Source organism: Dermacentor albipictus, chromosome 4, assembly GCF_038994185.2.
Source record: "Dermacentor albipictus isolate Rhodes 1998 colony chromosome 4, USDA_Dalb.pri_finalv2, whole genome shotgun sequence".
NCBI classification, from domain to species: domain Eukaryota; kingdom Metazoa; phylum Arthropoda; class Arachnida; order Ixodida; family Ixodidae; genus Dermacentor; species Dermacentor albipictus.
This window is the reverse complement of record NC_091824.1, coordinates 180381312-180407998: the sequence shown is the minus strand read 5'-3', so window position 1 is coordinate 180407998 and position 26687 is coordinate 180381312. Positions and strand designations below refer to the sequence as shown.

Sequence of the window (26687 nt, the reverse complement as noted above, 5' to 3'; positions counted from 1 at the left end):
TATCTCGATGACATAGCAATCTTTTCTCCATCATGGGCCGACCATAGGCAACACCGGCGAACCGTGCTGTGTCGTCTACGAGAGGCCAACTTAAAGGGCCCCTGAAACGATTCGGACAAATTTTGTAGACGCGTAGGGTACAGCTTAAGTGGAACATCCGCACCGCAATTTAAGTGAAGCGTTACGTATTAATGGAGCTACAAGCGATTAGAAGTTACCCTCCTCCCTAGCCATGCTTTTGCTCCTCAACTCGTTCGCCGAGCGGTCGGGGCTAAGCTCCGCCTTCAGTGGTTCTGCGTCACGATGCGACGTCACATCGTCGATTTCCGGTTGTTTTGGAGCCCATCCCCACCCGCGCGAAACCTCTCTGCTAGCAGCTTGGCCGTCGAGCCCAAGCGAGAGCTATCAAAGGAGCGTGCGTTGTGAGCATTCTGTCGTAGCGCCGAACGTGTCTAGTATTCGGGTAACCACAGGCAAGCTGGTCATTTCGGCAAATGACTGAAGGCATAAACTCAAGCTGATGAAGGAACTTTAGCGTAGACGTACGTGAGCGGCCTGATCGGTCTGCACGGTCCGGCCACTTGACGGCGCAGCGCTTAACCAGCCAAATAAAGCGCTAACAAAGTGAAAAACATTTTAAACATTTATAAAAACAACGTGTTGATGATTACAGTCCTGCGAAAAATCCACACCAGCAGCAAAGAAGAATACACTTCGTTACTACTACTGTGTGTGGTTGAGCTCTGTGCCACCAGGTGGCTGCACCATGCAGACCATTCACATTTGCGCTGCTTCTCATCGCATGACTCATCGCGTTACAGCACAGTAAAACCGCCAGACCCTGTCCCATTGCGCTTGCGCTTGCCCTAATACCGGACTCGTGAAAGCCATTGCGTTAGTAATCTACTACTGTGTGTGGTTGAGCTCTGTGCCACCAGGTGGCTGCACCATGCAGACCATTCACATTTGCGCTGCGTTAGTAATCTACTACTGTGTGTGGTTGAGCTCTGTGCCACCAGGTGGCTGCACCATGCAGACCATTCACATTTGCGCTGCTTCTCATCGCATGACTCATCGCGTTACAGCACAGTAAAACCGCCAGACCCTGTCCCATTGCGCTTGCGCTTGCCCTAATACCGGACTCGTGAAAGCCATTGCGTTAGTAATCTTCCGGTGTAAAGTGACGACCACAAACGCGCAAATCCCGGCGCCGATCGGATAGCGGCAGTCCGATGCGCAGCAGCCAGCTCGCTCGTATGCTGCCTTGCAGAGGGACACGATGTCGCAGCTTGACATATTGCCAGTCGCTACGTTTGCAGTCCACAAGGCAACAAAGTCGAATCATAGTGCTCGCGAAAAGACGGAGACCGACTCTGACCGCGGAGCTCTCTTCAAAATGGAGTACGTTGTAACACAAGCAGACGACACTTGCTGTGTGCCGGAAGTGCTTAAGTGTACTGAAAAATTGTTCTTGTGCATTCTCTTTATGTTACTTTCTTTTTATAAAAACAAATGAACTAACATTACAACAATTACGAAGATCATTTGTTTACCATGAAGTTGGAAAAATTATCGATCACGCGCTCTGGTCAGCCAATCGTATAGCTCACCTCATTGACGTCATATGGGTGATTTCCGTCATATGGGTAGGGGAGGCTTAAAATTCCGCCGAGCAGTGTGCTGCGATCGGCAGCGATGTGCATATCTAAAACCTTATAATAAATTACACGCTTTACGCGGAGCACTTAGATGTGTCAATTAATGATCAGAAGGACCTACTCTAACGACTCAGTACGTTTGTAGAAAACCGTCAAAATCGTTTCAGGGTCCCTTTAACTGTTAAGGCTCCCAAATGCCAATTAGGGCGCGCGGAGGTAGCTTATCTAGGTCATGTAATAGGGCAAGGCCATCGTCGGCCTTCCGAGGTTAAACTGACCGCAATAGACACCTTCCCGCAACCACGCACAAAGCGGGACATCAGATCATTCTTTGGCTTAGCGGGTTATTACCAAAGATATATCCCGCGGTATTCCGAGACTGCGAGTCCTTTAACGGAGGCTCTCAGAAAAACATAACCACAAACGGTAAAGTGGGATGACGCAAAAGAAAAGGCTTTTAGTATGCTGAAGAAAGCATTAACGAGCCAGCCATTGTTTAACGCACCCGACTACTCTAAGCCATTCATTCTTCAGTGTGATGCCAGTGACAGGGGTTTGGGGGTGGTCCTCTGTCAAAAAAGAGATGACGAGAACGAACACCCTGTACAGTACGCCAGTAGAAAGTTTTCAGTTCGTGAGGAAGCATACAGTGCATCAGAAAAAGAATGCGCCTGCGTAGTATGGGCGGTGCAAAAGCTAGCTTGCTATATCGCTGGTTCAAGGTTCACCATAGAGACTGACCACGGTCCCCTCACATGGCTGCAGTCCATGTCTACGAAAAACGGTTGTCTTTTGCGCTGGAGCTTGGCTCTTCAACAGTACACCTTCGATATTCGCTACAAGAAGGGTAGGTAAGCTTAACGGCAATGCCGACGGTTTGAGTCGTTGCTCCTGGAGTAACGAAAGCCTCATGCTGATCCGGGTTTCCGTGGCATTTTTACGTTCGTTCATCCGTTTTTCCGAATTCATATGTTTTTCCGAAGTGAAGCCGATTGCTAGCTGATTTTAATAACCACGTCTTAACGCTTTCAAGAAATGGCTGGTTTTAGTGTCCAGGGGGGGGGGGGGGACGCGCGTAGGGAATGGGAAAGGTGTAGCAAATTTTCTCTTTTTTTTAAAGCCGGGTGTGTCTCGGGGGAGGGTGGCCTTGTGCTCGCTGCTTTGTGGTTGTGGGTCCGGCACAGTTCTAGGGTGATTGCTTGCCCACGCAGGAGACGAAAAGTTGCGAGACCTGCTTGCAAGACCAATTTCATTGGACCGGACCAGGAAGAAAAGTCACAAGAGCGCCACGAGGACTGATGACCACTTCCAGGAATCTACCTGCCATGAAATAAGGGTTCGTCACCTCTAAGGAGAATTCTGCTACCGAAACGCCGATCCCTCGTACAGCGGCTGCTGGCCCCTACACGTCGGGATCTTCCTCCCCCGCCGGAGATGATGTTAGGGCTGGCGTTTGACAACACGTGTTGAAAGGAATTTCAACCGACCATCTCACCCTGCCTCGTCGATATGAGGCGTGACTTCGCCTGCTATTGAGGGCGTCCTGATCCACGTGCAGAAAGAACTTCCTCTCACCGAACCGTTTACCTGCAGGCCTCGTCGAAATGAAGCGTGACTTTCTAATTCGCCATGACCGTTTCGAGTGTGCCTGTCTGCCCGAAGCAGTGTACAGCCTCTTTTTTGTGTGCGTGCATGTGTGTGTGTGTGTGTGTGTGTGTGTGTGTGTGTGTGTCTGTGTGTGTGTGTGTGTGTGTGTGTGTGTGTGTGTGTGTGTGTGTGTGTGTGTGTGTGTGTGTGTGTGTGTGTGTGTGTGTGTGTGTGTGTGTGTGTGTGTGTGTGTGTGTTGCTACGAACGGGTGGATGTCTGATTTTCCCTTTATTCATTATCAGCACTCTACACCTAAAGCTTTCGTGGGCCTCCAAAGAAAGCATGTTCTGTGCAGGGGTGAAATTTCGACAACCGTATACGGCTGGCCTCTTCCTGCATCTCTTTCCGCGCTAAATGTTCGAAACGCCCATGAAGTCGAATGGCGGGGCATTTGAATATATAGCTCCAAAGGCAGGCCAACAAAACAAATTTTGCGCCTTTGAAAACAAAATGACGTCACTTCTGTTTTTAAGGGATCTGGCGCCACATTATTTTTTATTTCGCAGGACATGTTCCCTCCACATACAGATGGCGCTAAGCCCCATGAACCATCGATGAACTGCCATGTTTTGAACGTATGGGCTCCTATGGAAGCTTCTCTATCATGTGTGTGACGTGGACCATTGCTCTTGCTGCATAGAGGTGTGCGCCGTGTCGATTTCGACCGGCGGCGGCATGGAAACCGGAACCCCGAATTTATAAAGCCGTTTCGCTACATCCTTCTTTGCTAAACTAGTTGAAATTCTGGCCTTTTCATACTGAATGCTGAAAGGACCAAATACAGAGGTGTTGAAAGTGAGAGAAATACAAAACGTTTGGTAAGTCTTTTGCTCTTCAGCCGACATATTTATTAAAAAAAAAAGATTGGGCGCATATCTTAAAGCGTCTATGACGAGTGTGCTTATATATTCCTTCCTGCACGAATGTGCAGAGCCTTGCTGTTGCGCCATAGTCGCAATTGTTTTCTTTTTTGCGCTGCCTCGGTTTATATGAAATATGTTTCCATTGAGCAAAGAGTCAGTGCATTCGTCTAGAATTGTTAAACCAGCACCGACGCGCGTGACACTCTCTAGATATGTTAACTTTACCTCCACTTGTTCTAAATGAGATTGTGCTTGTACAAAATGCTTTACGTAAAAACAAAAACAGACCTCTTCTATGACCAACTCTTGCTGTGTTCAGCCCCTAAGCTGCCAACCAATCAGCAGACACAATAGCGCACATTCCCGAGTGGACAATAAGTGAAATCACTTGTTCTTAATATTAATCATCCTTTAATAATGTAACTTTTCTTATAACGTCCTTTTTTCGTGAATAAAAAAAGAATCAAAACACCTTTTTTTTTCTGCACCAAGTGAACATTCTTTTTTCAACTGAGATATGTTATAATGCTGTAGAAAAGAAATTTCCTCAATTCGTCAACTCGTCATAACAATGTTGAATGAACGAAGGGTGGATTAGTAGAAATGCAGGCCTTGCTCGGATGCACAATTATTTTCGAAAAACAAGTTCTTTTTACATTATGCAAAAAAGAAGTGAGGCGTGCAGACAGGACCCAAGAGTAGAGAAGTGGATAACACAACTTCTCTACTCTTGTGTCCTGTCTGCACGCCTCACTTCTTTTTTTCATAATGAATCCTTACCAACTAGCTCAGCTTTCTGTCGTTCTAAGCTTCTTTTTAACCTGCACGTCCAAACTGTTTTATACTTCAGTGTGGCTATTGGTGTCAATTGCATTCAAGCTTATATATGAATGCCAAAAAGAAGCAGAGCCATGCAGCAGAGACGTAAAATTATTTTTTTTTTCGTGTGGAAATGCAGAAAAACTCTTTCGAATGCAACGGCCGTAGAAATGCGAAAACTTCCAACCGGCATCTTAAACACATAGACGCATGAAATTTCTATCCTGCTACAAATTGCATCTACCGCGTTGATGCCGCTATCAGCCTTATCGCCGATTCTACCCATGTCTACAGTGCCAACGACCCTCAAGCCTAATTCCGACGTTCCGAGGCCACTGTTTCTTCTCGTTGCGACATATTGCGCTTTTGAAGGAGAAGTTTCGGAATCCCACGTTGCGCTGACTTGTGAAGACACGCATGCGCAGACACATGGAGAACAGGGTTACTTTTGTTTGTATTGTGTTGTTCATTGCTCCCCTGCTTGACATGATTCTGTGCTTGAGACAGGCAAAAGAATAAAAAAAAGACAACACAAAATCTCAAACGAAGCTGGAAATCTTTATTCCTATTTAAACGACGGGCCGATCTCGCGGACAAGAATCATCGGCGGCGGCGGCGGCGCCGCAGCGAGAACAGTCGGTGGCGACGCACGGACGTCTGGTCGCACACCTCTACTCTTACAAGGGACGATAGCGAAAGGCTACGAGTAAGGCTCCATGTGGCGCTCCTTTGGGTGTTGTCGCCGCCGACACTGGTGGCACGGCTTCCCCGCTCACAAAGGGCCGCTCTCGTCGCCGGTGGAACGAAAGCGTATGAAAAGCGTAGTGCCGCGCAACACGGGCTTTGCGGCGACAATGGATACTATATGGCGCGAGAGTAGCGCGCGTCGTCTGTATGGAAACAAAGCGCTGAATGAGCGGAGGTCTGTCTGCGGCGGCTGCTGTGAATCGCATCCGCGCGTCAGCCACGCGCTACCTCTCGCGATCTCGCGATAAGCGAGGCAGGTCTAGTCGACGAGCCAGATATTGCTCCGTTTGGAACGTGCCGCGCGAGACAGGTTGGCTGCGCCAGTCAGTATATCGCGAAATGAAAACACGTATAGAGTTGAGCTCAAATTTCGCATTAGGAAGTCTCGTATTCGTCGGTGAATTTTTTCTGCGCCTAACAATATGAGCAAAATTTGTGGTAAGATTGATAGGAAGTTGGCACAGGTTGCTTCCACATTTAACAATTCAGGCTGCGCTGCCAAGCAAGCGTCTCCGTTTGTCTTGTAGAATGGGAGTTGTTTACCAGCTTCCTTTTTACTGCGATCAAGTCTATATCGGTCACACCGGTCGCTGCCTGATTATTAGATTGTCGAGCATAGGCACTCGCTAGTAGGTAATGTGCACTCACATGTCGCGCTGCATTGCTTTGAACATGGGTGTTCTCCACTCTTTACAGATATCACAATTCTTTCGGCACATAGAAATCAGAATACGAGGGAGATTACTGACACCTACCATATCAGGAAAAAAGGAATGCGTTGCACAAGCATGCTTCAGTAACTTTGCATCACAGTGAATTTGCATTTTTAAACCGTTTCATGGTGTAGCACTAGATTACAGGGTTTTGCAGGGTTGTGCCTGTGCACTGATGACAACGCCATCGATGGGCGAGGACGTGGGTATAGGTGGTATAGCACTTAAGTATGTGTGTATTAAGTCGTTAAGTATTCTTCATCATCATCAGCCTGGTTACGCCCAATGCAGGACAAAGGCCTCTCCCACACTTCTCCAACAACTCCGGTCATGTACAGATTGTGGCCACGTCGTCCCTGCAAACTTCTTAATCTCATCCGCACACCTAACTTTCTGCCGCCCCCTGCTACGCTTCCCTTCCCTTGGAATCCATTCCGTAACCCTTAATGACCATCGGTTATCCTCCCCCCTCATTACATGTCCTGTCCATGCCCATTTCTTTTTCTTGATTTCAACTAAGATGTCATTAACTCGCGTTTGTTCCTTCACTCAATCTGCTCTTTTCTTATCGCTTAACGTTACACCCATCATTCTTCTTTCCATAGCTCGTTGCGTCGTCCTCAATTTAAGTAGAACCCTTTTCGTAAGCCTCCAGGTTTCTGCCCCGAGGTGAGTACTTAAGTATTAGATATACTTAATACTTAACCATGTGTGTGCTTTCTAATAAAGTTAGTTGTGAGTTCGGCGCTGTCCAGTGTCTTTCCTGCCTGTTGTCTTAGTTGTCTTGCACTGCCTCTTCAGGATGTTCAACCAGTACCAACTTGCCCAAATATCTATTCTTCTGGTCCTATCTCTCCTCGTCTTTACCTCGTGCTAATATTACCATGAGAAAAATGAGTAGAGGGGGGGAAACGCGAGCCGAGAGCATCAACCTTCAAAGCCATAGGTATAAAAATGTGCAGATCCCACGCACTGTGGGAATCGATGTAAGCGAAGCTTTGTCTGCTGTTTGCGTTCATTGACGTTATGTGGTGGCAATATATTGACGGCATGCGACAGTCGTGACGGGATGTGAAATGTTACCTTGCCTGCTCCGCCCGACGCTTTATGCGAGCCTTTCTCTCGTCTGCAGGCTCCGGCGCCATTCTGTGTTGTAGCGTTGTAGCTCACAAAATTGCCTCCTCTCTCTCTCTCTCTCTATTCTCTCGCTACTATTCTCTCCACCTCCTCGCTTTACTATCATTGCTGTTGCGGGTGAGCACAGAGACAAGCGCGGCAGCTCCTGCATAGTATTTGTGAGGGGTCATGCCTAGTTTTGCGTCCAGAGGCGTTGTGCAGATGCGACGCGGCAACTACGTCTTGACGTGGCCGGCGTTAGCGGCGTGCCGGACAGCAGCAGCGGCAATGGAAAAGTCGAAGGAAGAGGCAAAGAAAGCTTCGCTTTAAAATACCTCATGCGAAGCCAACCAAGGCAAGTTGACACACAAAGGACCCTATGCGTAAACTGCATAAACCCCATTTGCTGATTACGGCCTCAGCTTATTGACTATGAGATCTATTCATTAGAAATGGTGTTGGCATCTGCACAGGGCGTGCTGCACAGTCATAGGCTACCCAAGCACCGCGAGCGGCGCCACTGCTCCTGACGGGTAGCGCCATCTGTGGCAGAAAAAGTCGCAACTGGGAATATCCACTGCGCATTTCTGCTGCGCCGCGCTGCAGCCGCTCGCTTTTTTGTGCACGTGCAGGGCCCTCTCGTCGCTTTGCACGTGCGGCGCGTCACAATGTATCGCCTTCAGTGCGGCTTCAAAAAGATCGGCCAGCTATTTTTAGGAAAGCCAACTTGTAAAAAGGAGAAAAAGCTCGTCAGTCACGTAAACTCTGTGGAGCAGACAATCAACGGCAACGATGCACAGCTCAATGCAAAATGTATTTCATATCGTGTACGGCGTGTACCTCGAGGTGAGGGTCATTCTGTCATATGCTAAAAAATATTGATTGTCTATACACACTGCGAAATGAAGCCGCGCACTCTCGATGTTTTTTCGTTGTCGAATATGAAGCGTATGCTTTAGTTGTTTTGATATGGCAGCCTTACAGTTGTTGTCGTCTACTGTCGGAGTCGAACGTTTGCGGCGTGCGAAAAAAAAAATTGTACGGCCATGGCATCCCAATGAAAAGCCTGGGAAGATACAACACTTGTGCTTCGTCCGTTGGAGGATCACCCACTGACTTGGTGGCGAGGCAGCTGAAATTTAAGCACTGCGAAGCTAGTTGAACTGCTCACCTCGTTGATTTCGGCGGTTGCGTCATGCCTGCACTCGAGTTTTGTGAAAGTATCGGCTTTACAGGCGCATAAAACCTGCTGCGCGAACGCAGTTCAGTGTGAGTGATGCAGAATTAAAGGCGCGATATGGTATCGTGCGCGTTATGCGCTCGCGTAATTAGCGCGCTAGTGAACGCACACTCGAAACACTGTGCTGAATGTTTATTAGTAAACGTAAGCATATTATGTTGCCTTTATTTTCGCTTTATAGGGCAGCCTGGAGTATTGTGGCAGAGGTGCAAACTTGGAGTTAGTTTTGGAAATGCGCACCATGCCATGTTGCTGAATATTTGTAGAGGCAACTTTGGAAGGCAGCTGCATTTGAAAAGTAGTGGCAAATGGCTTCACTGTCTCGCCCTTATTTTCATTCTTTCATAGCTGCAGTGGTCGTGTCATGAAAAGAGGAATTCTTGCTTTCGAGAAGGAGATGCACCTGCAAAGCTGGCATCACGGCTCAGTGCAAGCACGCAGCTGCGGTGTGCATTTACGTCAACAATAAAGAAGTAAATTCATGCATCAGCCAGCCCCAGAAATGGGGCAAGCCAAGCGGGAAGCCAAAGAGACGCCTAGAACAAGATGTCTCGGACCTATTCCCAAATGAGTTATAAAAACATTCATGCTGTAGAATGCACTGCTTCAGTGAAGTAACTGTGCCAGTACTGAAGGTACGAGAATTAGGGGCTCGTTACGGCACACCCGCCCACGACACAGCAGTACTTCGGACCGCGCTTTCGCTTCGGTGGGGCCGCTTTTGCCATTGTGGAAAGTCAACTTCGCGCAAGAAGCCTTTTGACAACGTTCCCAGCTGGCGGCGCGACGCGCCAGTGCCCCGGCTCGACTGAATAGCGCGGGCGCGCACGTGCAGTGGCCGCCTGCAAACTGGTTGCGCCTGGCGGCGCGGGCGCCGTCTATCCCCAGTTTTGCACTGCTCGCTCGCTGGGGCAGCAGTGCGCGCTGTCGTCGCGCGCCCAAACTTGAGCTTGGGTTCCCTATAATGCTGTCCGTGCTTCGCTAACAAATGTTAGTGTTGCCGTAGACGGTTACTAGCACAACGACCTTTCTGACCAAAACAGGAAGGACCAGAGACCTCCTAATCGGCACCGGTCTTGCACGCATGCGTGCCATGTGCGGCCAGGCGGAAACCAGCACTTTATCAAGCGAATTTAATTGAATAATCCAGCTGGTCCGCCACTCACAGTTAGCTGTCCCATTGACTGCTCAGACAGTGCCTTGTCAAACTCCTTGCTGCTTTCCGAGTAAGCGGAGTACTCTTGAAGCGGTGTCAACAGGATGGTGTCCTTTTCCCGCGCGGCGCAAGGAGAGCCCCATTCCTGCAAGAAAGGCAATGAACGATAACCTATCGCCTGACGGCAAAATGACTGTGAGTAGAAGCAATTCCTTCACGCTATGGTGCGCCTACATACAGAGCTGGTAAAGCAGATCGTGCGTGTATCATTACTCTATTTATGTGCTTTGTAATCTGGAAGCGCGCAAAAAGACATAGGAAAGACAGACAACTGCACAAGCGCTCACTAGCGACAGACTTATTTTGGGAAAAAAAGAAACATACCGATGATGAATGAATCAATGTAGCGACACAGGGTATATATTCCTGTAGGTAAAATGACTTTTGTATAAGACGTGTAATACAGCGGGATTCTACCTCCACACTTCGGGTGGATGGATTTGTGGCAGCTATGAGCGTATCCTTCTAGCAGGGCGGTGGGTTGCGCCAACTACCTAGCTCATTTTCCTGTTTTACCTAATGTCTTATCTATATTTTATTGCGATAGGAATTACATGCTCTCTTCAGGAGCATGGTTACCACCGGCGTCGCCGTGGTGTTTCGGATAAAGCCCAAGGGCGATAACATCGTCAACGCGCGCCGCATGCTGTAGGTGCGAGTGAAAGCGAGCAAGGGGAGCGGGCGATCGCGGCTGAATCTCGCACGCGCAAGGGAACAAAGCGGGGAGGAAACGCGCCGTCTTCCGTCGCGTGAAAGACCCCGGGGGAGGGGGCGGCGTCGTACTCCGGCAGCAACTACGGATTGCGCGACCGCGCCCGGAGGAGTGCCGACGATCGCGGCTTAATCTCACGTGTGCAAGGAAGGAAAGCGGGGAGGAAACGCGCCGTCTTCAATCGCGCGCATGACACCGGAGGAGGGGAGGGAGGGGAGGCGGCATTGTACTCCGGCAGCAACTGCGCATTGCGCGACCGCGCGCGCCCTATCTTGAAAGCAATCTGCATCGGCGGCTGAGTCTAGGTGCGACGGCGGCTCGTACTTTTGTGCTTGCTGCGTTCTCGCTGCTCAGTTTGCGTTGAAGCGATACACAACACGAAGGTCACTTTGTTCGCTTCTGCTGCCGCACTTCCTCACGCTAGCGTTTTGACAGCGGGTGTCCGCGGTCATCGAGTGTGATATGTTAAGTTTCGCCTGTCTGGCCTGACACCATGCTTGCTAATTTAGATACTAAGCGAATATTTGCGAGTTTATACGGCCGATAAAACTATCCTTACTTCGTATAGCTGTCTATGCATTTGCTGTCGTAATCGATGGTTCGCCTTTCGGGCGAAACTGTGGCTTTCTTTAATAGACAAAAGTTTCCTCGCATCAAACCTAGCGAATCATTATTGGGAAGTTTATTTTTAACACCACTATTACTTGCGGTTTCCTTACTTTTCTGCCACCAAACCTCCAATCGCCTTTTACTAATCTTTGTTGAGGACATGTTTGGTTTCTCCCTGCTATCCCGGAATCCAAGAGTTTCCCGGAGGCCAGCGGAGCCTAATCCGAGAGCTGGGTGAATATCTTAACATTATAATGAAACGTGTTCCATTGTTTCCCTGGCTTTACTGCAGCAAGCACATGCTTCTTCTTTTTTGGTGCACCTCGCTTTATAACTGCGTGTTCCTAAGGCATCTTGATGTCGCTTCGGAAAAAAAAAAAAAACAATCTGTCAGTCGAAGCACTGCGTACAGATGGTTAACCAGCCAAGCTGAAATGCACGGCCCCGGCGTTTATCCTGATGGTTCATTAAAGTCTTTCTCAATGATTGGTTACGTCTTCGCGTTTCTTTATTTATTACCTGTTAATTAGTTTATTCGATAATACCTAATTAATTGATCATCTAATTAATGGCGACGACGGAAGCGGGTGCAGTGGCACGAGCGCGTTCACGCGGTAGCGCCGGGGAGTGGGGAAGGGTAATGAAGCCGTGGAACAAAAAGCCGACGCTGAAGCCAACGCTGATGATGATAGTTTTGCGTCTACATACCGACGCGATCCTGGGAGAACTAGCCCTTGGCAGCTTCGCTGTAGAAACTTCCTTTTAGGCCACCATAAATTCTGTCTTTCCTTATTTCGTTTTTACCTCTTAGGTAGCTAACCATAGCCGGTTTCTTTTCCATTGCCGCCACCCAGGAGTATCAACCTCTCTAACCTTGCGTTTAATTTTCATTGTTGCCACTTTACGCGAAGCATACTAGCCGCACAACCACGCTCTTCCTTGCTGCGCCGCGCGCGGCCGCGTAGCTACCATATGACGTCATAACAACTGCGCAACCTCGTGCGCTCGCTTGCGGCCGCGTAGCTACATAGCCGGGTCTCAGCTCGTGCGCTCGCCTGCATGAGTTGTTTTTTCGTCTAGCCGAACCAAATATAGCCAAGCAACAGCAGTTCACCAGGCTATACAGTGGTTCAACAACTAAAATAAAGGCTAGTATGCTTCGCATCCTGGCCTTAACCTTAGCTAAGCCACAGCCATTTTTTTCTCACTATACCGGCTGCATACCTGCTGGTAAGCTTCCTAGTCTCTTTCCTGATGATGATGATGATTTATTGCCATCCCCTTTGAAACGGGTCGCTCACAGGTAGTCACGTAGCCTGCTTGAGTTACTCAGGTATGTTATACATGCTTTTTATTCTAGCATTTTTGTATACATCTCCTTAATCTGTTTCCTCTTCCTAAAAACTTCTCAATCTACCTGGTACCGCTATCTACACCTCTAAGGGATCCGGTTGCACCAGCCAGTCTCTTCCCTGCTTCTTTTCCACCAATACTCTAAACGTCCTTTGCTTATGTCGACTGCTGACCAGTTGATGCTTCGGTCCCCTTTAAATCCAAGTGCTTCTGGAAGGTGTACGTTACCTATGGGTCTCACTGGGTGAATCTCTTCGCATTTGATTAGGATGTGCTGACTGGTCTCTGGATTTTAGCTGCAGCATACACATGCCTCATCTTGTTGCCACCATTCCACTATCAGCGCCACCTCGGGGCAGCGCTTGCCGTGTTGCAGTTTTACGCGTTAGGTGTTTGATAATCCGTCAACGAAATCGGTGAGATTACGTTTGCGGCGGAGGAGGAAGGCGCCTGGAGGCAACGTTACTAGTCTAGTAACGTTGCCTGGACAACGTTACTAGACTAGCTTCAGTTGTAAAACTCTCCGCCCGCGCGCTTACAGCCGGTGTCGCCACTTCTGTGACAGCCGCCAGATGGCAACGCCGTTCCATCGGGCTCCACTGCAGACGCCTCGCCGCAGCCGTCAGCCCGTGCGGACGGGCAGTTTGCGCGTGTTTCACGCTCGCTGGCGTTCTCCCTTGTCCGAATTAGTGATACCATGAGAAAGCGGTATCCACCTACAGCAATAAGATTTATCGGGCCAGTTGGTTCATACTGTAATAAGGGTAAACTGCACGAAAGAAAGAAACGCATAGAGCGAAGCGCGGAAGCTGTGTTTTTTTCCTGCCGTCTTAACGTTTCGCGCAGTTTAGGCTCAGAAGCCTGAACATTTGGCCAAAGTGTATGATTAGGATGATCTTCATCCCCACCGAGGCTTCTCGCCACGCCAAAGAAGCGCAACAAAAAGAAAGATGAGGTCAGTCTTTGAACACACAAGCCACACACACACACACAAAAATATCATCTGCTCTTCCACTCCGTGAAGATGGTTAACCAGCGAAGCTGAAACGTGCGGCCCGTGTTTATCACTGGGTTAATCTAGAGGATTCATTAAAGTATTTCTGAATTATGCGGTAACACACACAATCGGCTGCGACTGAGAGAACGACGTCACTGACGATATGCCCGTAGTCCGCCGTTGTCGCTTGCGTTCGATGTCTCGAGTTTGCTCGGAGGCGTGATTAGCTGCTTTCGCCCGATTTGCGATTATTCAAAATTAAGTTTCTTCAGAAATTAAATCTATCCGTTACGTAAGACAATGAGTGGCTCATACTGCCTTAAGCAATGGCCCCTCCCACCGTAAACGCGGCCTCCCCATTACGATGACAGAAGTGAAATTCTACGCTGGAATGATGAACGGCAACGCAGCCAGCTGTGGAAGACGACGATGAACGTAGGAGCAGTGGCACGAGCGCGTGTGCCGGTCGGCACCAGGAATAGCCGAATTCATGGCCGTGGTGCTAGCATTACGCAAATTAGGACCATCAATTACGTCAGCCGTGATAGTCACTGATTCTTTATCATTGTGCTCATCCCTTACTGCTTCTAGTGATTCTCGCGTGATGAGGACATTTCAATCATTGGTACCTGGTTACTTGAGAAGCGTGCGTTTGATTTGGGTGCCCGGCCATAAAGGACTAATCATTAATGAAATTGCAGACTCTCTAGCCAAGGCATCGATAAGTGGCCCGATTCTTCCTTGCTGCCCTTTGACTACTTATGTAATTGCAGCTAGATTTCGCAGGAGTATCATTATACAGTCAGTATCAGGCTCCGAAATTACTAACACTGTGGATTACTGACATCTCCAGCACCCTTGGAACAGAGATTTCTGCCGAACACGGAAAATTGAAGTGTCCATCACGAAGCTGCGCTGCCGTATACCTGCATTGAACTTCTACCTCCACAGGTCTGGTCTGGTCCCCTCACCACTATGCTCATTCTGTGGCGAAGCGGAGACAATCGACCATTTCTTGTTGTCTTGCAGACGTTTTTCTATTATAAGAAAACGACTACTCGAAATCCCGCTTCGCTCTATTGGTCTGACTTTATCAGTGCCTGTGATCCTATCTTTTGGAGCCTCCATTGTTGGGTTCAGCAACAGAAATGTTTGCTTGGCGATCCAAAATTACCTCTATGAAACCAATCGATTTCCATGTTAGATTGATCGTTCTCCCTCCCAACCATAGCTTTCTTTTATTTCTTATCTTTTATTAATTATTATTATTATTATTATTATTATTATTATTATCTTATACCCGGTTTTCATCTGATTATTTCTTTTTTCTCCAAACACAAAACGTTTACTTTTAAACTCACACGCCCACATTGTTAACTCCCTTGTTATCATTATTATTTTAGGCACCTAATTAAACCGCCCGATTCTTGGCCAATCCCCCACTGTGGGTATGTGCCACGGCCACTCAGGACAACAACAACAACAACAACAGAATCGCTCTGTTCCACGCCGAGCGAAGCGTCGCATTGCTGGCGGCACAGAAAAAGCAGCGCGCCGAACTGTCGACATCGTTCCGATAGCCGCCTATGCAGCCAGGTGCGCAGCACCTCGGCATCGTCTGCTTATATTCTCAACAAACTCGGCGAAAGCTACAGTTTCGCGGATTACATGCTTGCTGAAATTCGCCTTCAACAACGAACCACACAATACGCTGCACCGCGCGCTTAGTCCGGCCCTCCCGCGTAGCCGGCTAGTAGGCTGTTTTAGCAGAGCGTTTTTGACGGTCCGCTCCGCTCAGCGGGCTAGCGGAAGCGCAAGTGCGCATGCGCGACCCGTTCAGCAGTGAGCGGGCGAGCGGACGGGAGCCCCCTCTCCGCTAGAAAGCTTTCTCAGCGGAGCGCGGCGAGCGCGTCAAGCGGGTCTAGCGAAACAAAATGGCTGCCCCCAGTGCTGATGGCCCGTCCACGAGGTCGTTTGAATCGGGATTTGTAAAGCGCAAACCTAGAGTACACTTTAGGAGACACGAAGATCTTCTATTATTCGGGAGGTTGTGGCCATGAACCCGTTTCAGAATCATGCCATGTGTGCACGTTTGTTTATGCGGACCACGTTTTAGGTGTACTGAAAGAGCAAAAAACCTTGTCTTGGCTACAACAGAGCGTAACGGCTTTGTTAATGTATTATATATATATATATATATATATAAGAAATGAAAATGCAATGTATTGCGTGAAATGCCTTCAGACACTTGAGCAATTCCAAATATATTATTTTATTGCGGCAATTCTTACAACTTGAATATTATGTTCATAGCGGTTTTACCTTCTGCGGCAAGGTGGCGCGTCAGGCAAGCACATGCCTTTCAGACGCAGCCGGGCGCTCCGCTAAAACTGATTCATCGTCCTCCGCTCCGCTAACTGTGAGCGGGTACGCGATAGCGGACCGGACCGTCAAAAACGTTCTGCTAAAACACTCTAGTGAGGAAGTGAAGCCGGGCGCGACTGCAGCGCCACGAAGGCGCGGGCGGGTGGCGGTTCCGCGCAACGGCGCCGAGTTTTCAAACTGAAGCTAGTCTAGTAACGTTGCCTGGAGGCGTAGAAGAGAACCGTCGCGTCGCGCTCTTTACGTTTGTTCTTCGAGGCCGCGGTGCCCGTTGTGCGTGTTCGCGGCACCTCTTCTTTGGACGTGTAGCACTTGCGCTTTCCCTGTGGCACACGAGGCGTCGGACCGTCGAGATCAATGTGGCGTCCGCGATCGCGTTCGTGCCCTTGCCGTATGTGCTTCGACGCCGTGTTCGTTGCGCGTGTTCGCGGCGCCCATGTGGTTGTGCGTAACCCACGTTCACGAAATAAACCCTGACTGTAACTTCATTTGCTGGGGAATGCTCCGAATGCGAGGGCCGGAGCAAAGCCTGCTGAGCGAGTAATCTCGGAAGTCACGTGTCTCATCAGTCAACTACTCAGAAAAAAACATTGTTTTAGGTTGTCTCAATGGTCGGAAAGATTGTTTTTATGTTTTCAGATGCAAGAAAGGTACATCGTGCCTCAGGACCAAAACTTATAATTTTTTTTCGTATTGATACCTTAAGGCAAACGATTTAGACATTTGCCCATATGTAAAGGAGAAAAGTGTCTAAAATTTGAGAGCTGGTTCTTCAACGCACTCTTGCTAATCGCCGCTTCCTTTCTTGCCCGCTAAATTTAGCGCGCTACGTCAGTAGCCAAAAGCGGAAGCCTTCCAAGGCCTTATAATTGCAAACAACGAAAGGGTCGATCTATAGTTATTCACAATATAAATCAGTTGCTAAAAGCGCCTGTGCTGCTGTAATTTCTTTTTTTTCTCGTTGTTGTTTGCGTGGAACGATAAGTATAAAACCAGGTGCGGAGGGCACAGCATCTGTTTAAAAATGTAAGCTAACATTTACTGCAATTTAAACGGGCGATAAAAGAACATATTTCCCTTCTTGCAGTTGCGTAATGTTGTCTAACACTTTGGTACCTCTATCAAAGCTTCGGGTTTCGGGGGAAACTGTGACTTTCGTTTCCAGCCATAGCTTATCGAAGCTTTCGCGCTCGTAGTAGAACAAATAACTCAGTTGACAATAGGTTGCCTCGACCTACCGGGTTCATGTGGTAGGCAACTCGGCTGATGGAGCCAAAGTGCTGCGTCTCCCATGACTTTGTAGCGCCACCGAAGCTGCTCTCTAAGACGGGGCCTGCGATTGTCTCTCCCATTCGTACATCTGCAAGATTTTAGGACAAAGGTCTCGGTGCACTGTATCATGGCTAGCATTAATATTTTTTTTTTTTTTTGCAGACGAGGTTGTCACATACCTGGGATAATATCCGGGCATTTTTCTTCGTCATGGAAAATGTCCGTGGTGTCGTCAGTGTCTTTTTGAAGTGGCATGTGACATCTATGAAGAAAGATCAGTTGCACTTAGCAGCTGCACTTCAGCCATCATGGGTAGACTACAACGATATCTGTATGCCCGAATTCCGGAGGTCTATTAGTCGTGTGGAAAGTGCGATGCACACGTGCAAAGCAGAAAAACATAGCAGTGGCTTAGCTCGGCTATGTCGGGATATACATAGCGAAAACTAATGCATAGCATGGTTAGCCTTGGTTAAGCTTAATTGCAAGTCCAGGTTAGTCTGGTTGTCTAGCTATGTTGCCGCGTTTAGCCAGTCGTTCGGCGCGCTGTTTTTCTGTTTCCTGGGCGATTCGTTTCCGCTTCATCTCCTTCCGATGTCGATTCGAGGACTCCTGCTGCTTGTCAGAATCATCGCCGTCCACACTGCAGCCTCAACTGTGGTTGCGGCGCACGCGAGTGCTCCTTTTAGATCCTCCGACATGGTATCAGGCATGCGACGCAGCTAGCGAAGCGCGCGGAGGCGAGCGCAACGACGAGGAAAGCTGTGTGACGTCATACCAAACGGCGGCGGAAACGCGCGGCGCTGCGCAGCGGCGGAACACCTTTGGCTCGGTTACGGTGGCTAGTAGCCACCCAAGCTCGATGCTACTAGTGGCGCATGCACAGTAGTGATTAGGGAGCGAGAGAGAGATAAATATCCGCGGCGAGGCGCGCGTTATGACGTCATGTGCCTCCTAGGAGCACCGCCACGGCGAAATCGCAAGTGCGCGGCCAGTAAAGCTTTCGCTTTGAAAGTTCCAATGTTGCTAAGAGTAGTGAAGACGCTCCGCAGCCATGAGATACTATTTTCAACGTGGTATTACTGCGACAGCAGCCAAAGGGACACTAAAGATAAACACAAAACACAAGATCAGTTTAGCCTGATAAGTGACTCTTTGAAGGCTCTACTTTTAGTAATTTTGTGATTATAAATTGATTATTAGGAGAAGAAAGTAAGGTCAAAGTACAAATTCTCAAAATTTCCAGTACGTGTTACTTCATGAACTTCAACGTACTTTTAACGCGACAGCGTTAAGGAGCTCGTGTCGCAGAAAAGCCGGTGTCGTCGGCCGTGAGCGATAAATCCCAGAAGGCACTTCATAAATAAAAACATCTTGCAAGATGGGCTGGTGGGAATCGAACCAGGATCTCCGGAGTGTGAGACGGAGACGCTACCACTCAGCCACGAGTTTGTTCCTTCAAAATGGGACAAAATCGCCTCTAGTGAATTCGGTGTTGCCATAGAAACGTGCCGCAGAAAGTTATACCGCGGTTTACATCGGTAATTATGACCATGTAACTTACAGAAGTCGCAGTTTCACGAGTAGCGAAGTACGTTCCCGCTAAACTTCTGCGCTCTGCGCACACGCAGAGCCATCTTGCGGCAAACACAGAAGACCCCCTCCTCGCAATGTACGACTAGAGTGTACTAGAATGGGGGAGTGGGTCCAGCGGAGGCCCCGACAAGCGGCGAGAGTGAAGCAAAAAACATTGAAATTTGCGGCGGCGCTGCAGTCGCCTTCTTCTGACGTTCCGGCCGATCCGGTGCCTCGACGGCCCGGCGGAACCACGCCTACCGACGGGGGTTACGGCGGCGCCCAGCTGTCGTCTGCTCGACGCGCCGCCGTCTCCTGAACACGCCGTCGTGCTTGTGTTTATTTCGTCATTTTCTCTCTAATTGATTTGTGTACCAGGAATGTAAAAAAAGAATGCAATATAATTACTGCTTTGCCATGAATTGAGGCTCCTCGCTTCCGTCAAACGATGCCGTCTGCACGATATCTACGCGCGCAGACGGCCCTCGCAGAAGGCCAGGAAGTATCTACACAGCGTGGAAAGCCTGCGATTCGGTCTGTTGCGGTACCCACAATCCTTTGCCGTATTTTCAGGATTATCTCTACGAGCAGCCTACACCCGAGTAGCCCACGCGAAAGAGAACGACCTCATGTGCAACAGATGAAGGCCGGTCAACAAAGAGAACGCTCCCGCTCTCAGTTGAACGGTCACTCAGATTGGAGGCATGTGTCAATGGAAACCTGCGCGAGCTCGAAGACATAGACAACCGATAACATGCTTCCTATATAAACAATGTGTTTTGCTTTATTCACCCAGGGGGTCTGGGAAACCAACTACATCTCAGGCGTATATGACGCACAAAAATAGGGAAGAAAAATGCTATATTCCGTAAATATTTTCAAAACACACAATTGCCCTACAAAAAAAAAATGTGCTGCAGGTAAAGAATAATGTGACCCATACAGGCTCCCTAAATCTCAAATCGCTGCCGTTATTAGGGCATCGGGGAAATTTTGTTAGCATTCAATATATCGCCTTAAGAAAGGAAGAAAACAAAGGTTTACCAATCTTTATTTAACACCTAATTATGCCACACAGTTCATTAATTCCTGTAACTCATCCCATTACGGCACATGATCCCCATTTCTTCGGAATATCAGTTATGAATTTCGTTTTCTCATGACACAGTGAAACACGCACATAAGGTGAGGAAAGCAAACTGCAAACGCGATCCATCTGACTGCGTGACTCCAGCTAATCCAGGCACGGTCATCCTCGAACGGAACTACAACGCTGCGCTCGACCGCGGCCGTGCTGTTTTTATGGGGGGTGTTATGTTTGTGCCTGGGGATTTGCCTGACGGCAGGCCAGTGCGGTGGTGTGTCGACCGTGGAGGCAGCGTTAATCCCCACATGGTGCCCGCTTCGGGCACGTGACGACTAAGTGCGCGGCGTGGGTGTCCTCGCAGCTGCACGGCGTCAACGACGGAAGCGGCCGTCGGCTTACCGACTGCTATTCGGCCCCTCCTCGTGCGGACAGCAATGCACCCCACCCCTTCCTTCGTGCGGCGGCGCCAAGGGGCAACCCTTTTACCGACCACCCAAAGACTATGTTTCGACACCTTGCCTTGCAGATCGTTCGTTCCCTTTGTCGTATGCCGGGCCACTGAACTTGCCCGGCGCCCCATACCGACCGACCGCCAGATTAGCCTGACGGCGCAGCGCGGTGCCCGGAGGCGCCGGCCACTGAAAGCGGCGTTGGGACCACCGAGGCTGCCCGGACCCTCTCTCTCTCGAACTTGTTCGTCCTTAGGGACTATCTGGGGAATCTGGGGACGGGAAGTGTTATTTAAGCAGCTTGGAGCTGCTCGGTTGGTCTCTCCTGATATCCACGCCAACTTGTACATACTGTATAAAGAATTCTTCGCCGAGAAAGCTCTCCTCGACTCTGACTCTGCGTGAAGTGGGGTCCGAGACCTCCTGCCGGCCACGCATACCTCGGCACACGCAACAACTGGATGGCGAGCGGTGGGATCGAGCCTGAAGTATGACGGACGACAGCACACCGAGATCACGGGCACGGACAGCTTAGGGCTGGTGAGTGTTGGCTTTGCTCTTTTGAGTGACCAGGCTGACTGGATAGAGGTGTAATCCTAGTCGCTGGTAGGGACCTGCCGCAGAAGCGTGTGTTTTGGTACTTCTGGGTAGAGGTCGAGGCATTGTCACACCAGTGTTCCGTGATGGATCTCAAACGGTTGCTTAGAACTCAGCTCATATCCCTTTGCGAGGAGCTAGGCGTTCAAGTTCAGCTTCAAATGACGAAAGCAAGTATCATTGAAGCGATTGAGAGCACGGATCTTGCGAAAGAGGAAATCGTAGAAATTTGGAACGAAATCCTAAGGCGCAAGGCGGACGAGCAGAAGCTAACAGAGCTTCAGATAGAGAAACTTCGACTTGAAGTCGAGTTGAGAAAGACAGGTGTGGTTCCGGAATCAGAGGGAGCAGGTAGACATGACCTTTATGATCTATCTAAACTTATGCAGCCCTTCAAGGTTGGGCAAGATATAGGCCTGTATCTGGTAAATTTCGAGAGAACTTGCGAAAAGTCAAAATTTGTTCGCAGCACTTGGGCGCGGCGCTTGCTTAGTTTGTTGCCCTGCGAGGTAGCAGATGTGCTTGCGAGGTTGCCTGCGGATGATTCTGACGACTATGATCAGGTAAAAGAGAGCCTATTGAAGCGGTTTCATTTATCAGCAGAGGCATTCAGGCAGAGATTTCGAAGTCTGAACAAAAGGCAGGGCGCCACTTTTGCTGAGTTTGCTTATGAGTTAAAGGTAAATTTGGCCGAGTGGTTAAAGGGCGCCAAAGCTTTTGGCAGCTTCGAAAAGGCGTTAGAAGTGTTTGCCTTGGAGCAGTTCTATTCAAAGGTGCCGGAGGCAATGAAACTTTGGATCCAAGACAGGGATCGTGTCGAGTCGGTGCAGTCAGCCGCTGACCTGGCGGATCAGTATGCCCCACGCAGAGGAATTAAAGAGGAGGCTACGATCGCCAGTGCCAGGGAAAAGAGAGGCTGGGAGGGTACAGCTAGGCCCAGTAATGGGAAAGATGCTGCGAAAGAAGTGGAGCCGAAGGTTCACGAGCAGCCGATAGGGGAACAAGAGAGAGAGATTCGCGAGAAGCGTTCACAGAAGAGCTTGTTCGGAGAACGGAGGCCGGTGACGTGCTTTAACTGCAACGAAACCGGTCACATAGCTGTCGGCTGCCGCAAACCAAGGGTTGTGTTTGCGTACGTTTCTGACTCGCAGACTAATGATGAGCTGCTCAAACCGCACCTGTCTAAACTGCAGGTGAATGGGAAAAGCTGCAACGTGTTGCGGGACAGTGGAGCAACCATTGACTTGGTGCACCCAGATTATGTGAAGCAGGAGCAGTACAATGGCAAATGCGCTTGGATAAAGCCTGTGTTAGAAGACACGAGTGTCTGCCTTCCGGTCGCAGATGTGGTGCTCAGCGGGCCGTTCGGTGAAGTGTGTACTGAGGCGGCTGTTTCTAACAAGCTGCCGCTGCAGTACACTTACTTGTTCTCTAACCGCACCGATCGCCTACTGAGGGACCAGGGTAAAGATTGGGTAGAGGGTAGCGTTCCGGCTCTAACGACATCTAAAGCGCGTGCCTTGGCTGCTAAGCTGGAAATGAAAGAACGGGATACCGACGTGGAAGTAAGCAATCCACTCGGCGATGAGTGCGAAATTGAGCCAGAGAACCCTTCAGTATCTGTGAGTAGTGAGGGAGAGACTGTTAAGCATGAGAGAGAGATTGCAGAAAATGCAGCGGTGAAGGCTCTTGGGCAATCAGGCGGACAAACCAAGTTCGAGAGCGCATTGATGAAGGACGTCGAATGTGTCGACGGGCTGTTTGTCCTGCCGTGCTCTATTTCACTAGATAGCATGCTAGCAAAAGTGACGAGAGAGGTTCTCATGAAGGAGCAAACAGTTAATTTGCCTCTCAACATGACGGAGGAAGTGGCGACAGAAATTCCGCGTCTAAGCGAAATGAAGGAAATTACGGGTGCGAAAGATGTGATGAGGGTCGCTGCGTCTCGGGAAGCTTTGACAGACCTGCGATTGGCTGATCCAAATAACTTGGTAGAAGAGAACATGGATTTGTTTTCTCAAAATCCAGGAAAGACGGAACTGATGGCTCACGACACAGAACTCGCATCCGAGACTCCAGTGAAGTCACGAGCTTACAGGACGGCACCGAGACAGCAGGAAATGTTAAAAAGAGAAATTGAGCGGATGCTGGAACTTAGAATAATCGAGCCTTGCGAGAGCTTCTATGCTTCTCCGCTCATTCTTGTAGAGGTCCCGGGTAAAGACCCACCGCCTAGCACTGAATATAGGAAGCTGAATGCGACAACCAAAGATCAGATGTGTCCCATTCCCCAATATTCAGAACAAGCGGCTCCACTGACCGATGCCCTAAGAAAATCGGCTCTTGAAAGAGTAATTTGGGATGACGCCAAGGGGGACGCGTTTCAGGGGCTAAAAGCGGCTCTCTCGGCTTCTCCCGTGCTGCGTGCACCGAACTACGACCGACCCTCCATTGTACAGTGCGATGCAGGCAATCGTGGGTTGGGGGTTGTGTTGTGTCAGGAGGGTGACAATGGTGAAGAGCACCCAGTGTTATGCGCCAGCCGAAAGCTCACGGTGCGAGAGGAGGCCTATAGCGCATCGGAAAAAGAATGTGCATGCCTTGTTTGGGCATCTCAAAAACTAGCCTGCTACCTTTACGGAATGACATTTGTCTTTGTGACCGATCATTGCCCGCTAAAGTGGCTGGCTCAAATGTCAGGCAAGGATCCCCGATTGTTAAGGTGGAGTCTAGCACTTCAGGAGCTGAATTTCAGCGTGCGCTATCGAAAGGGAGCGGCCAACGCCAATGCTGATGGTTTAAGCCGCGCCTTTTAGTTTATCTTGCCAGCTTGTACTAGATTTCTTTTGACTGCAACTGTAAAGTTTTGTTTATTTGCATTGTGAAGAAGCGAGAACACTTGTGTGACTGCCAGAAGTTAACGAAGTACATGTTTAGGAGTTTTCACTGTCAATGTCAGCTTGGTCGCTTGGCGAGTACGGCTTGCACTGCCGAGCCAGTGGTTTCGTCCTACCTGATTTAGGAGAAAATCAAGAGACAGGAGGCGAAGCAGATCTCTTCCGTCGAGCAGCTGAGACTTCTCACCGTACGAGATCTTCCCCGTCGGCGGAGGAGCTGTTATGTTTGTGCCTGGGGATTTGCCTGACGGCAGGCCAGTGCGGTGGTGTGTCGACCGTGGAGGCAGCGTTAATCCCCACATGGTGCCCGCTTCGGGCACGTGACGACTAAGTGCGCGGCGTGGGTGTCCTCGCAGCTGCACGGCGTCAACGACGGAAGCGGCCGTCGGCTTACCGACTGCTATTCGGCCCCTCCTCGTGCGGACAGCAATGCACCCCACCCCTTCCTTCGTGCGGCGGCGCCAAGGGGCAACCCTTTTACCGACCACCCAAGGACTATGTTTCGACACCTTGCCTTGCAGATCGTTCGTTCCCTTTGTCGTATGCCGGGCCACTGAACTTGCCCGGCGCCCCATACCGACCGACCGCCAGATTAGCCTGACGGCGCAGCGCGGTGCCCGGAGGCGCCGGCCACTGAAAGCGGCGTTGGGACCACCGAGGCTGCCCGGACCCTCTCTCTCTCGAACTTGTTCGTCCTTAGGGACTATCTGGGGAATCTGGGGACGGGAAGTGTTATTTAAGCAGCTTGGAGCTGCTCGGTTGGTCTCTCCTGATATCCACGCCAACTTGTACATACTGTATAAAGAATTCTTCGCCGAGAAAGCTCTCCTCGACTCTGACTCTGCGTGAAGTGGGGTCCGAGACCTCCTGCCGGCCACGCATACCTCGGCACACGCAACAACTGGATGGCGAGCGGTGGGATCGAGCCTGAAGTATGACGGACGACAGCACACCGAGATCACGGGCACGGACAGCTTAGGGCTGGTGAGTGTTGGCTTTGCTCTTTTGAGTGACCAGGCTGACTGGATAGAGGTGTAATCCTAGTCGCTGGTAGGGACCTGCCGCAGAAGCGTGTGTTTTGGTACTTCTGGGTAGAGGTCGAGGCATTGTCACACCAGTGTTCCGTGATGGATCTCAAACGGTTGCTTAGAACTCAGCTCATATCCCTTTGCGAGGAGCTAGGCGTTGAAGTTCAGCTTCAAATGACGAAAGCAAGTATCATTGAAGCGATTGAGAGCACGGATCTTGCGAAAGAGGAAATCGTAGAAATTTGGAACGAAATCCTAAGGCGCAAGGCGGACGAGCAGAAGCTAACAGAGCTTCAGATAGAGAAACTTCGACTTGAAGTCGAGTTGAGAAAGACAGGTGTGGTTCCGGAATCAGAGGGAGCAGGTAGACATGACCTTTATGATCTATCTAAACTTATGCAGCCCTTCAAGGTTGGGCAAGATATAGGCCTGTATCTGGTAAATTTCGAGAGAACTTGCGAAAAGTCAAAATTTGTTCGCAGCACTTGGGCGCGGCGCTTGCTTAGTTTGTTGCCCTGCGAGGTAGCAGATGTGCTTGCGAGGTTGCCTGCGGATGATTCTGACGACTATGATCAGGTAAAAGAGAGCCTATTGAAGCGGTTTCATTTATCAGCAGAGGCATTCAGGCAGAGATTTCGAAGTCTGAACAAAAGGCAGGGCGCCACTTTTGCTGAGTTTGCTTATGAGTTAAAGGTAAATTTGGCCGAGTGGTTAAAGGGCGCCAAAGCTTTTGGCAGCTTCGAAAAGGCGTTAGAAGTGTTTGCCTTGGAGCAGTTCTATTCAAAGGTGCCGGAGGCAATGAAACTTTGGATCCAAGACAGGGATCGTGTCGAGTCGGTGCAGTCAGCCGCTGACCTGGCGGATCAGTATGCCCCACGCAGAGGAATTAAAGAGGAGGCTACGATCGCCAGTGCCAGGGAAAAGAGAGGCTGGGAGGGTACAGCTAGGCCCAGTAATGGGAAAGATGCTGCGAAAGAAGTGGAGCCGAAGGTTCACGAGCAGCCGATAGGGGAACAAGAGAGAGAGATTCGCGAGAAGCGTTCACAGAAGAGCTTGTTCGGAGAACGGAGGCCGGTGACGTGCTTTAACTGCAACGAAACCGGTCACATAGCTGTCGGCTGCCGCAAACCAAGGGTTGTGTTTGCGTACGTTTCTGACTCGCAGACTAATGATGAGCTGCTCAAACCGCACCTGTCTAAACTGCAGGTGAATGGGAAAAGCTGCAACGTGTTGCGGGACAGTGGAGCAACCATTGACTTGGTGCACCCAGATTATGTGAAGCAGGAGCAGTACAATGGCAAATGCGCTTGGATAAAGCCTGTGTTAGAAGACACGAGTGTCTGCCTTCCGGTCGCAGATGTGGTGCTCAGCGGGCCGTTCGGTGAAGTGTGTACTGAGGCGGCTGTTTCTAACAAGCTGCCGCTGCAGTACACTTACTTGTTCTCTAACCGCACCGATCGCCTACTGAGGGACCAGGGTAAAGATTGGGTAGAGGGTAGCGTTCCGGCTCTAACGACATCTAAAGCGCGTGCCTTGGCTGCTAAGCTGGAAATGAAAGAACGGGATACCGACGTGGAAGTAAGCAATCCACTCGGCGATGAGTGCGAAATTGAGCCAGAGAACCCTTCAGTATCTGTGAGTAGTGAGGGAGAGACTGTTAAGCATGAGAGAGAGATTGCAGAAAATGCAGCGGTGAAGGCTCTTGGGCA

At 49.7% G+C, this 26687-nt stretch overlaps 1 protein-coding gene and 1 long non-coding RNA gene across 3 annotated transcripts in view; one reads left to right on the top strand and one right to left on the bottom strand.

Annotated features, from left to right (window-relative positions):
* The window catches only part of LOC135896262 (protein turtle-like), a 594776-nt gene that overhangs the window by 38723 nt on the left and 529366 nt on the right, over positions 1 to 26687 (bottom strand). For both annotated transcript variants that reach the window (XM_070537869.1, XM_065424615.2), the window contains 3 exons: positions 17525 to 17607; positions 17312 to 17433; positions 9971 to 10105 (listed from right to left, as the gene is read on the bottom strand). In XM_070537869.1, coding sequence (XP_070393970.1) covers positions 9971 to 10105; positions 17312 to 17433; positions 17525 to 17607 — 340 coding nt within the window. The remainder of the gene's footprint in view (positions 1 to 9970; positions 10106 to 17311; positions 17434 to 17524; positions 17608 to 26687) is intronic.
* Positions 1 to 26687, top strand: part of LOC139059432 (uncharacterized) — a 350104-nt gene that overhangs the window by 66031 nt on the left and 257386 nt on the right. The window lies entirely within an intron of this gene.